Raw genomic sequence first — 13,198 nt, 5'->3', positions numbered from 1 at the left:
TCCTCACAGGGCAGCCCCTCGCCCAGGGGGAGGCCAAGGGGGGCAGAGGAGGGGGCGACTGTAGGACGACAGTTAGGGTACACACACACACACATAGAGAGAGAGAGAGAGAGAGAGAGAGAGAGAGAGAGAGAGACTCCCCAGCTTGCTTGTGTAGTTATATATCAAATGGTCGGGAGCTTCAAGCTCCCCACTCTCAATGGGAAAAAAAGAACGGTTTAGCATCGTTTAAACAATGCTTGTTAATCCTATGTCACTTAAGGGATACATGCAAACTATAAAATTGATTGTCGCTTATGTGATGACGGACGTCACTCAAGTGACGATTTTTGTGTCGCTAAGGATGTCATTCAAGCAATGTTCCTATAGCGACGTCTCTAGCGATGCTGTTTTTGTCGCTTAAGTGACGCAAAAAAGCATCCCTAGCAACAAAGAGGCCTAGTAGTGATTGATGAGTTTGAGCTTCTTAGGAATATTTACAACTCTATTACACACCAAGATGGTGTCTACAAATACAAAAACTTGATTTTGCAAAGGTGTTGCCTAGCAAGTGATTTGGTCAATATCGCACTTAAGACTAATGCCGTTGACCAACCATTTTTGTAGCAACAAAGAGGCCTAGTAGTGATTGATGAGTTTGAGCTTCTTAGGAATATTTACAACTCTACTACACACCAAGATGGTGTCTACAAATACAACAACTTGATTTTGCAAAGGTGTTGCCTAACAAGTGATTTGGTCAATATCGCACTTAAGACTAATGCCGTTGACCAACCATTGTTGTAGCATTCGCTAGAAGATAAAGCTTTCAATGAGCTAGACAAGATTGTGATAGGTGCTAAGAGTATGATTACAAAGAATATTAACTTAGGTATAGTTGCAACAACCTCCTCAACTTGCCAAATACTATTGCTGTCACGTGACAATAGTGTTCACATCACTGTAATAGAAGTGCAAATTCTTGCCAATGGCGCCACCTTGATCTTTCAAAGAACAAATCATGCCACTAGGGTAATCAACAACACATGGCATCATAAACATATATATTTCCTTTTGCACTAGCGTATCGAACAACTGGCCACAAATCATGAGGCCACAGTATCGAGAACATCTGTGCATATCATAAAACAAGCATTGGCACCAGGTCTGGCATACATCACATTTTCCCACATGACAAATATAGGATATCTTAGAATACTTCATATGCCAACCCTAATAATGTTTTGGGCTACTAAGAACATCTTCTGCCCATAGTACAAATTTTTTTGTGACTTTAAGCATCCTCATCAATTTGTACATGTATGCTTCATATCATCTATACACTAAGTACACAACTATCGAGCTGTCCTCATAACGTCGCCTTGTTTCACACAGATAACATCTTTAGTGACTAACTAACCTCAAAGAAGTTATGATGGACACAAACAAGGTAAATAGAATTTGGATGTTGTATATTCATTTCATCCCTTTCAATACATGACATTCCCACTCAAAATATATCTCCATCTTACAACTATTGGCATGTTTATAGAAAATGCTCGAGATCAAAAGAAACTACTTCAAGAGATGGACCCTGTGTGTATCTATCTTCAAATCAAATGAGACTAAGAAATATTGTTAATGAGCCCTCTAGTGTCTTCATCGAGGGATTTCACAACTTTTGCACTCACATATCAATAAATGTAGTGATAAAAACAAAGAACTCAGACACTAGGAAGATAGACATAATGGTCAATCTTCTGCAATCTTGTAGATCCACAGGACACCTGTTGCTGCTCGTATGCATAATGGCAAAACTCTGAAACGTCAAGCGAACCACCTTTCACTTCCTCAATGACATTTTCGCTATAACACAATTTATAAAAGTGCTCAAATCAACAACAACCATCAATTTTATTTACGTTTAATGAAGACTTTTAGGCTTTAACTCTTCTATCCACGTTAGCGAAGCACTCTCCATGACTACGCAATCAATTATCAAGGTCATTTTGGCCTTTAGCGTCCCCCCCCCACCCCCCCCCCCCCCCCCTTCTTTTCTCCTCTCTCTCTCTCTCTCTCTCTCTCTCGCGTTTCATCAGTACGAGGGAGGTTTAGCAGGGTTTCTACGAGAGAATGGCGCCCATCTCAGCGTTGGATATGCCCGACGTTCCCATGGGCCAACTTCCACCTCACCTGGAGCTTCAGAGAACGCGTGTTGTCTGCGCTGCGGATGCCCCCATCTATGTGCGTCTTGCTCCCCTGCATTTCTAACAGAAGCTCCTTGTTTGGTTCGATGGCTCTTAGTAAATAAATGCAAGCACACGGTTTCCTTATTGGTGCTATATGCAGGACTGCAGACAGAGTCCCTGCAGTATTCTGGCGCATATGCTTTGTCTGGGGTAGACAATAGCCTTTGCCTTAGAGAGTTCTGCAAGAACTTTAGAGTTGAAGTCATATCACAAGATGGTGACGACATCGAGTTTGACATGATTGGGATCGACGCTGCTATTGCAAATGCTTTCAGACGAATCCTGATTGCAGAAGTATGACTGATATAGTGTTTTGTTTTCCCTGGCACGAAGAATTTTTCTCACTGTCTCATTAAATCATGTTCTACTGAAAGGTACCCACTATGGCAATAGAGAAGGTATTTATCGCTAACAATACCTCAGTTATTCAAGATGAAGTTTTGGCCCATCGTTTGGGGCTTGTTCCATTAAAGGTCGATCCACGCTTGTTTGAATACAAATCAGGTATTTTTTCTGGTTTTGTTTCAGATGTTTTTTGAGTAAGAATGCATCAATTGAACTGGGCTTTGGCTTCTTCATTTGGATAGAGAACGATCTGGCCAACGAGAAGAACACAATTGTGATTAAGTTGGATGTTGTTTGCTCGAGAAAAGATGGTCGAGTGAAGAATGCAACAGGTAAGTGTAGGTCTTTGGTCTTGTGCTGAGTAGAAACACTGAACGCTGTTTCCTAAATGTTTCAATATGACTTGATTTTTACTCCTTGCGAAACAAAATCATTGCATTATTTTCTTGTGTCTTTGAGTTCAAAGGTGATTTAGCACAAAGGTAATTTTGAAATTTTTAATGGACTATGTGCAGCTTGAAATTGTTTGTATACTATACTTCATTAATTTATTCATGATGTCTTAATTACACAGCACCCTCCTTGTAGGAAGTCTGGTTTTCAAAGAAACTTTGTTTAGATTTTTGAGAGAGAAGCTTGGTGAGCTTTGTGTGTAGATATTTTGCAATTTAAGGATTTGAAGGGGAATGTTATCAATTCCTTACCGATGGTTAAAAGGGGAACTTCATAAGCTTAACCCCCCTTGGTGGCCATCCACAATCCCACGTCAAGAAGGATCCAAAGGTGCATTAAGTCAGCCCTGAAGGTGCTTCATCTTGAAGAGTTACTGAGGCGACATTCCCATTCGAGTCAGTAGAGTCTGCACTTGAGGTATTGCATGTGTGTACATTCCATTTACGCAATCAAGAGCAAATACCACATCGGCAACGGTGTGGGGGGCTATTGAGAGGGTTGGTTGGGACCCTATCGGGCGTCATTCTCCTCTTTCTCTCTCTCTCTCTCTCTCTCTCTCTCTCCACATCTCTACCGCTCTCTCATTCCCTCTCTTCAGGGAAATAAAAAGAACCATCATTCATGGTAAGCACTCATTAACGCAAGAAAGAAGTAAAGATTTGTGGAAGTGTAAAACCTAGGTATTCACCATTTCAATTCTGTTGCACTTGAAACCATGTAAGCGATTAGGAAGTTGCGTTGATATTAGTGTTCCCCTAGGATCCCATCCTGCACACATTCACCGAGCCAAACACTCAATAAAATACACAAGGGATTGTCTAAACACTCAATAAAATACATAAGGGATAGACAATCCGACTCTTCTCCTAGTTGTAGAGCGGAATTGGCTCACCCTGCAGCCCAAAAGCTTGCAGCTATTCCGGCCTAGTGCATCACCTCAAGGATTGTCGTTCTGTACCACGAACACACCCTAGCTTGGGTGTCCGACAAGCACTGCGAAGGGTCTATAGTCCGAACGTAGTGATCACTCAAGTAGTGGTGCGAGGTGGATTCAAAAATGTACATACGAAACGGGCCAGATGCATGCTACACAAGTAAGAACACAAAATTGAAGTAGAAGAAAAGAGGGTTGCTAATGTGTGTGTAGGTGGGCAGGCGTGAGAGAGTGCTAATTTTGAGAAAGAGAGTCAATTCTGCAATCAATCCACTCACATCTAGAAACAATCAACGTACATTGCACACTAAGAGAGAAGCATACTTGCATGTGGAGTTTAGAGTAATAGAATTGTGTGAAACCAATAGCGCATGACTTTCTGTGTTGATAAGGAACAATAATTTAGGTTAGGATGATAAGAAACAGGCTTTATATGTAAGAGACTTTTTGTAAGTCTTGAACAAGTATGAATTGCTTTTCGAAAAAACATTGGATCATAGTTGACAAATGAGCCAAGGGTCCCATTTATAGGTGTTGCTAAATTGGCTATCTTTGTACAGCTCTAGTTCAATAAATATGTCTATTTTGTCTCTAAATGTGTGCACCTTTGAAGTGTTAGTTAAGTAGTATATCCACAAGATAGGCATATTTTGGATGCGTCATTAGTGGAGTGACATAGAGGATCATAAATGGAATACCCCTTGAGCCACCTTAGAGCTGATATTCTTGTAAATGATGAGAGCATTGTGATAGGGAATATATGCTAGGCGGCTTGGAATGGATACTTTTTGAGTGTCACTTTATATGATCGACTTAACGACATCTAGAGAGAGTATCTAGTTGAGTTTTTCAAATGTATTGGTTACTGTTGACCTTTTTTTGTCTACTAGGGCGATGTAAAACGCCACCTGCACGTTCAATAAGTTATCATATATGTTCTCCTCAAATTTACATTGTTTAAGGCAAGCACAAGAATTAAGGCTAATGATGTAGTCTAAACCCAATGGATGAATTCAGGCGCTTCTTCTGAGGCCAAAGGTTGGACCTATGTGATTGCCATAATCTTTTCTATAGATATAGAGTGATAAGACCCATTTTTGCTTTGGATCTTTGATCTTGTTTGGTAAGTTACCTTCACGGTGGATCCTAGAGCATTTGAAGGCAGCTGCATGTCGCTTAGGTGTTAGTATTGCACTCTCTGAAACAGTGTTTGACAACTTTGCTTGCTCACAATCAGCTTGAAGATCTTGTCATTTATCAGTGTTCTCTGAATGTGTGGAGCTAAGAAGTATGGTTGACCTATTGTGGATAATAGTGGATTCATGAGGGCCTAAATATGACAATTACTCTCATTTATGACACATCATGTTGTTTCAGGATTGTCTGATTTTTCCAATGCTGCATTGCTATATCATATTTTTTTGGTGATTGGGAAGCTGCATTAATTGTAAAGCTAATAGTTTTTCAACATGGCAGTGAAGTCTGAGCAGTTGCAATGGCTGCCCAATGGAAGTGAATATCAAGTTCCCTCTCTAGAAAAGAGCTCAAAAACGTACACATCATTTTCATGCAGTCAAGAAACAATACCCGCACTCAAGAATGATCCCATTGTCTCACGATATCCAGACATAACTCTTGCAAAATTGCGGCCTGGGCAGGTGAAAATACATACTTTTGACAGGTTCATTGGTGTTTCCATATTATAGTTAATGTGACAAAGAATAATTATCTATTGATATGTTTTAAATAGTTTCCTTTCATTTCATAATTTTTTCTGCTGGTGGTTTAGGGCATACAAGACTCAAGTCTTAAATTCTGGAATCTAGATGCTTTGTAGCTGTCAGATGTCTCTTATGATTGGTTTTATTGTACGAACCATTTTTGCTTTTCCCTATATCTGACAAAAATAGTACATGTCGTTTCTCATCTTTTGAAAAGATAAATAGTGAGACACACAAATATGCAAAATGGATTGGCTTGTAGTGACGGTTTTTGTGAACTTTGAGAGAGAAAGAAAGACTAAACGTCCTTCTGAGGCTGAAGTCGGCCTATAGGACAAATCAAGTACATCAGATGTTACATTTATGTTGCCTGAAGGCATTTAAAAAAAAAAGTACAACTAGCTTCTGGGAACTCTTACATGAGAGGAGTGGTGACGTGGCAACCCCCAAGGGGGCGTATAACATTAAAGACCCAACTCTTGATAACCTGGCCGAATTGGTGCAAACCCTTGAGAGAGTGCCGACGCGGCAGATGTGGCTGTACGGATTTGCCAATGCTTTTTGCGGAAGTTCTTGATGACGTGGCACATTGTGCGGACAACCCGCGAATTGCGGAAGCAACCCTATGGGCGTTCGCTTTTAGGCCAAGGGCCTTTAAATACAAGCCTTGGGGCTCACTCTTGCATTCCAACATGTGCGGAAGCAGATATTGAGTCCCTTGGTAGTTGTACCTTTGTGAAGCAATATAAAAGAAATATTGAAAGGGTGCTAGGGTTTTGGGGCCGGTGCTCTGGGAGTGGAACCCCTGCACTATGTGTCTACCATGTGGATCCTCTCTCTCTCTCTCTCTCCCTCTCTCTCTCTCTTTGTGTGTAAAGTTGTTTTGATGTAACAAACTTGGACACCCCATGTCACAAACTGGTGACGTGGCCGCCCATTACACACACACACTCTGCCCTGTGGGAACCCTAAGTGTGCCCTCTTGTGCAAGCCCGGTGCACTAGATTCACCCATGCTGAAATCGGGGTTCTATCGGAGTAGACTATTGAATGCTTCAAGGTAAAGTTTCAAAATTTGAGGAGTATCTGCTAGGTCCTCCTCCTTTGTCACAAACTGTTGACGTGTCAAAGCCTTGAAGAAGGGAGTCAACTTGCAGATGTCAGTCGAGGGGCCTAAACTCTAAGAAGAACAAGTAACAGAAGAAGTCCTACCGATGGGGCCCCAAGTGACATAAAGGATTAAAATAAAGCAAGACTCTCTCACACACACAAAAAGAGACTTGCGGTAGATTTTCGAAAATTGCGCTGACATGATGACATGGCAAGCTATATGGATTTTCGTAAATTACGCTGGCAGCTTTTTGGCATTGCTTTTGGACCAGATGCTTTTGAGTTTGAAGGCTTTTCACTGTAAACTGCTTTTGGGGCCTAGGGCCTTTAAATATGAGGTTAGGGCTCATTCTCTAGCATGCTTTCTGGAGAAGGTGCAGAGTTTGGAGTACCGACTTGTACTGTGTTGATGCAATATAAAGAAATACCGAAAGGGGCGCCAAGGTTTGGGGCCAATACTCTCGGGGGTGAAATTCCGCCACTCCGTGTCGCGTGTCGTCTCTCTCTCTCTCTCTCTTAGTTCAATTGTTATTGAAGTGCTAAAAGTCTGTTTAATCTGCTCTTTTCTATTTGGCACGTGGAGCCCGTCTTATGACTGTGGTATCAAAGCATCAGGCGTGTGCCTTTGTGAAAGCATACCGGTCCCACAAAAGAGCAGACGGAGCAAACCAGAGACTTTTGGAATTTATCTTCGCCCTCCAACCCGAACTTATTAGCCACTCCCATCCTTACTTCATCGCGCATCGGGCACGCTCCCTTCTTCACCGCTCATGCCTTACAGGGCATAAGCCACTAAAGATCACTTGCAAGAGAAGGATCCGAGATTTGTTTCAAGTCACTGTTTTTCTTAAAAGCAGTGCCATGCAGATGATGTCTACAGCTACCAAGCAGCACACTCCAAGGACTTGGCAAGCTTTGAATAAAATTTTTGCCCGAAGTTATATGATTTCTGACATCTTGCTTCAGGGTGCAACTTTTGGCAGAGTGCCTAAAGTGCTTGCCATGGAAACCGTGGCAGATTATAACTTAAGTTTCTCGACATCTCCCAGTAGATGTCTCTTCACGAGCAGATGACCTTGGAGGTCCAGTGCAATTGCTATCTTGGGACTACCATGTCCGTCAAAGAAACATTGTTTGTTTAAGAGCTGATGGACCATGATGTGCTCGGCTACGACCTTATGGAATAAACCTAACTCTAATTTTTGGTGTAGGTTTCAGGAAGGAAAGTCAGCTGACTTTTCGAGCTCGATCGATGTTGAGATTGCTTTTTAAGTTTGAAATCTGTTTGAGAACTTGTTTGGTGATTCTGTTTGAAATTTGTTTGAAATGGATGGTATCTGTTTTGAACCCGTTTTAGTGCCGATTTGAAATGTTTGACTCTGGTTTTAATACTTGTTCATTGATTGGTTATTTTACTCTCGGGTCGAGAAGTGAGAAACACTGTTTTGGTATTGTTTGAACCTCGGAACGACGCAGGCCGATGCCTGGGAAGGGTTTCATTGTATGTTTGAAAACCTCGGAACGACGCAGATCGATGCTTGGGGAGCGTTCCATTGTATGCTAGAAAACCTCCGAACGACGCAGGCCGATGCTTGGGGAGCGTTTGGTTGTGTGCTTGAACCTCCAAGCGACGCAGACTGCGGTCTGGGGAGCGTTTGGTTGTATAGTCCTCTGAGCTTGGCCCGGACCTTTTTAGGTTATTTGTGGGGGGAGTGACGAGGTAGTCGTTGAGTAGCTTCATACCGTAGACCGTTGGTCTCGGGGGAGTGCTCAGCGGCGCTGTTTGTTGTGTCTTGTAACATGCATATGTAAGCATTTGTGTTGCATTGTGATGTGCCAACTACTGAATATTCCTAATTGGATTAGATTGCCTAGGTATGTAATTTTAGTGCATCAACACACTCGTGGAAGATCGGTACGGTTTGGGTGTGATGGCTAATTTTACTACGCCGGAATATGAAGAGTTCTGATCTGGATGAAAGGAGAAGCTAACTCCTTGATCAAAAGAGCCGAAAGGAGAAGCTACTCCTTAACAAAAAGAGCAAATGATGTCCCGGAAATTTTTGAGCTAACTTGAGTTGTTTTGATATGTTGTAATCGCGGACGATTATTTTTTCAAGAAGGGGAGATGTCACAAATAGCTGACGTATCAAAGCCCGAAAGGAGGAGTCAACTTGCAGATATCGGCCCAGGGGCCTAAACCCTAAGAAGAAGTAGGAAAGAAGAAGTACTAGAAGAAGAAGAGAATTACCCTGGGGACCCCGTTCGATGGGCTCCAAGTGACAAAGGATTAAAATAAAGCAAGACTTTCACACACACACACAGACGCAAAAAGAGATTTGCGGCAGATTTTCGAAGATTGTGATGGCATGATAACGTGGCAGGTTGTACGGATTTCCGCGTTTTGCGTTGGTTGATGATGTGGTAGGCTGTACGGATTTTCGTAAATTATGTTGGCAGCTTTTTGGCATTGCTTTTGGACTAGATGCTTTTGAGTTTGAAGGCTTTTCACTGTAAATTGCTTTTGGGGCCTAGAGCCTTTAAATATGAGGTTAGGGCTCATTCTTTGGCATGCTTTCTGGAGAAGGTGCAGAGTTTGGAGTACCGGCTTGTACTGTGTTGATGCAATTTAAAGAAATACCGAAAGGGACGCCAAGGTTTGGGGCCAATACTCTCGGGGTGGAATTCCGCCACTCCGTGTCGCGTGTCGTCTCTCTCTCTCTCTCTCTCTCTCTCAATTCAAATGTTACTGAAGTGCTAAAAGTCTGTTCAGTCTGTTCTTTTCTATTTGGCACGTGGAGCCCGTCTCGTGACATCCTCCATCCACTTTGCATCCAATGCAAGGTAGTATTTCTGGGGTTAGACACCTTTTTTCAAGGCTTGCAGACAGATCTAGTCTTCATGCTTACTTCTTAGACCGGGCACTCTATAGATGACCCAAGATGCATGTCACCAGTTGGACCTCTACCAGCGAGACACAGTTTTCACTCTACGATATGCAGCATCACTCTTTGGACCTGTGGAAGGCTAGATGTGGTCACAACCTTCCCCTATATCCACAATTTTGACAACCATTTGGACCGAGCTGCTGGGTAATCTTCGCAGTCAGTGGGATGGACAATGTCGTTTATTCTTTTCAGTCAAAACCATGTCCACATCACATGGCATTATGAACCTTCCTAGTGGTTCATTTCACACTCATCGTATAGGCCACCTTGACGTTTACATAGCCTTGGCCCTTCACATTGTTATTTGACTTTTATACTTCTTCTGGGTGATAGGCCATTGAGCATCTCCAGAGGTCTCTTTTGTACACAGAATACAGCTCCTCTCGCTCTCTCTCTCTCTCTCTCTCTCTCTCTAACTAGCAGGGACATGGATTCCATTGTTACTATATGCTGATGATATTGTGCTGATTTTTGACTCTCCAGAGGGGATACAACGTCATTTAGATGCTTTGCACACATTTGCTCGTGACAGTGGATCGTCTGTCAACCTTGGAAAAACCAAGGTTATGGTGTTCAACACCACCATCACAGTTGGTCAGGAGGTCAACACCCACATTTATGTATGGCCAGGAGACTGTGGAGTACACAGATGTATATACCTATCTTGGGGTAGTTTTCAGTGGACCGGTGTTTTCACTAAGGAGAGCATCAGAGATTAGATTGACGAGAGCCTATGCAGCCTTGGGAGGATTGGAGAGGATGTGTTCGCAGGTTCAGTTTTAGGAACTGTGAACAAAGCTCTGGCTTTTTGACACTCTAGTGACTTCAGCTATGTTCTACGGAGTTAAGGTATGGTGACCCTCAGTAGACCATCATGGGAGATCTGGCAGCACATTAAATGGACATATATGGAGAGGCCTTTGGTCTCTATGATCGCTCGGATGATTAGGGCTAAGGCCTCAGTGCCGCATGAGATTATCCGAGCCGAGCTACCCCCCCCCCCTTGGTGGTTGAGGCATTGACTAGATCAGTATCCTTTATACACAGTTTATGGGACCTCCCCAGAGACAGATATGCTTGGCTTGCCCTAGAGTCATCTCGACAACTAATGCTACAAGGCGATACAACATGTTGATATGGATAGATGATAGCATTGTTTCAGTCACATGGTTTCAGCTTGGATAGATTGCCTCCGTTTCAATACTCCCTGGATGCACCCTCCCTGTCTTTCACACGGACAGAGATCACCAGACTCATACACCAGGATCTGATTCAGCTAGATACCAGGGGCACATGGATACAACCGACACAGGAGTTGGGAATGAAGATGGCCTTCTACAGAGAGCATCTTCTCCAATTCACGGAGGACGATTTTGTGACTAGGCCTGCATACATGGATACACCCTTATCTCATGGGATACGATGCGCTATTGGGCAAATACGCACATCCTCACATCAGCTCCAGATCGAGACCGGCCGATTTCGAGGGGTACCAACAAGGGCCAGGATATGCCACCTATGTCGCTTAGAGCCAGAAACAGAGCTACACTACACATGCCATTACCCGATGTACTATGAGATACAAGGCCGCTTCCACTGTCTGTCTGGACCATTCTCTAGAGTCATGAGATACGAGGATCAGAGATGTCTCGGATTGTTCCTACTAGAGTTGCGCAGACTTAGGGAGAGCTTGTTGAGGAAATCAAGGGAGAGACAGTCTCAGAGACAGTCACAGATTTCTTTACACCAGCCAATGTCACAAAGTGATGACGTGGCTGTCCGATTGCTAGGGTTTGGATGACATGAATGCCTGTGCAGAAACCCTAAAATGCTGAAACCCTAATTTTGGAAGCCCTAACCCTAAAACCTGCAAACTCTAAATTTTATCAAAAACCCTAACTGTTGGAAACCCTAATTCCTTGGCGGCAGAAATGCCACGTAGCAGCAGTACGGACGCCCGGAAATGGCGACGGGTTTTGCGGCAGAATTGACAGCTTTTGGGTGACGTGATTTACGGCAGGCTGGTGCTTTTCTCTACACAATTGTGATGAGCGCGGAGTGGTGTGTGCAAGTGATAGAGTACGCGAGAATGTGCAGGGTGTGCACCTTGGAGAGGGGCAAGTGCAAGTAGAGCATATTGCGCTAGTAGAACGAAGAGGGAGAGAGAGGGCACGCTACTCAATGGCTGGGGAATAAGTGAGTGAGTTGTAAAATAACTCACATTCCCTTTATTAATATGTATAGGACCAATTTAAAGTTAGTGGCCAAGTTCAATGTGAACTTGGCCAAAGGTTAGGAACCTTTAAAATATACATTAAAGGGGGCCATTTGGGCCTTTAACCCAACAACCTCCCACTTAAAGGCATAAATGGCGCCTTTAAGCTACGTGACTCCCACCATCTCTATGCATAGATGATGATGTGCTTTGGGTAAGCACTTAGTGAGAGCATCTGCTGGATTTTGTGATGTATGGACCTAACCAATGTAATAAGGCCATCCTCAAGCACTTCTCGTATGAAGTGATACCGCACATCAATATGCTTTTTGCGTGCATGAAACATGGCATTCTTTGCCAGACATATGGCACTCTGCTATCACAACCAAGCATAGGTGCCTTGGCAGGCAAACCAAACTCACTGTATAGGCGTGCTAACCAAATAGCTTCTTTAGAAGCCTCAGTGGCTGAAATATATTCAGCCTCTGTCGTAGACAATGCAACAATCTTTTGCAATCTAGAACACCATGAAACAACACTTCCCGCAAGAGTAAACACATAGCCACTTGTGAATTTCCGTGTATCCACATCACCAGCCATGTCAGAGTCACAAAATCCCTTCAACTCCAATGGTCCTTTACCATAGCAGAGGCATTTGTTTTTAGTCCCTTTCAAGTACCTCATAATGGACTTCACTTCATCCCAATGCAACCTGCCTGGATTAACCATAAACCGGCTCACAACTCCCAGTGCATGGGCTATGTCAGGCCTAGTAGCAACCATAGCATACATAAGTGAACCACAAGCTGAAGCATAAGGCACACTTTGCATGTCATTGGCTTCTTCCTTTGACTTAGGACAATCATCCTTGGAGATTTTGACATATGGATGTAATGGCACACCAAGAGGCTTTGCTTCAGCCTTGTTAAATTTGTCTAGCACCTTTTCAATGTACTTTTCTTGCGACAAATACAATAGGCGCTTGTCTCTTTGCTTGTAACACACACTCCAAGTATATGTTCAGCTGTCCCAAGGTCTTTCATTGAAAATGCAGATTTCAGCTGTCCTTTAAGAGCATCAACAATGCTTCTTTTCTTTGCAGCTATCAACATATCATCAACATAGAGCACAAGAATGATAGGGCTGCCATCCTCATCACGTTTGGTATACAAGCAATGGTCTCATGGCTTCTTTTGTAACCATGTTTAAGCATGAAGCGATCAAACTTCTTGTACCACTGTCTAA

The 13,198-nt window shown here is 43.0% G+C and overlaps 1 protein-coding gene across 1 annotated transcript; it reads left to right on the top strand.

Moving 5' to 3' along the window:
• Positions 1-2,033: 2,033 nt before the first annotated feature.
• On the top strand, positions 2,034-5,681 carry LOC147416771 (uncharacterized). Its single transcript, XM_086508065.1, has 5 exons — positions 2,034-2,223; positions 2,337-2,522; positions 2,603-2,732; positions 2,816-2,905; positions 5,437-5,681. The coding sequence occupies exons 1-5, from the start codon at positions 2,113-2,115 to the stop codon at positions 5,664-5,666; spliced, it is 747 nt and encodes a 248-aa protein (XP_086364191.1). The 5' UTR covers positions 2,034-2,112; the 3' UTR covers positions 5,667-5,681.
• The last annotated feature ends 7,517 nt before the right edge of the window (positions 5,682-13,198 follow it).

Source organism: Adiantum capillus-veneris, unplaced genomic scaffold, assembly GCF_014529385.1.
Source record: "Adiantum capillus-veneris isolate H3 unplaced genomic scaffold, ASM1452938v2 Hic_scaffold_470, whole genome shotgun sequence".
Lineage (NCBI taxonomy): Eukaryota > Viridiplantae > Streptophyta > Polypodiopsida > Polypodiales > Pteridaceae > Adiantum > Adiantum capillus-veneris.
The sequence above is the reverse complement of the archived record's forward strand: the minus strand, read 5'-3'. Positions and strand labels throughout refer to the sequence as shown.

What these genes read in the sequence shown, in the direction of transcription:
- LOC147416771 (XM_086508065.1), top strand. Translation starts at nt 2,113, where the DNA reads ATGGCGCCCATCTCAGCGTTGGATATGCCCGACGTTCCCATGGGCCAA. An exon ending in CTTGTTTGAATACAAATCAG is followed by an intron (nt 2,733 to 2,815) that starts GTATTTTTTCTG and finishes TCATTTGGATAG; the next exon opens with AGAACGATCTGGCCAACGAG. An exon ending in TCGAGTGAAGAATGCAACAG is followed by an intron (nt 2,906 to 5,436) that starts GTAAGTGTAGGT and finishes TCAACATGGCAG; the next exon opens with TGAAGTCTGAGCAGTTGCAA.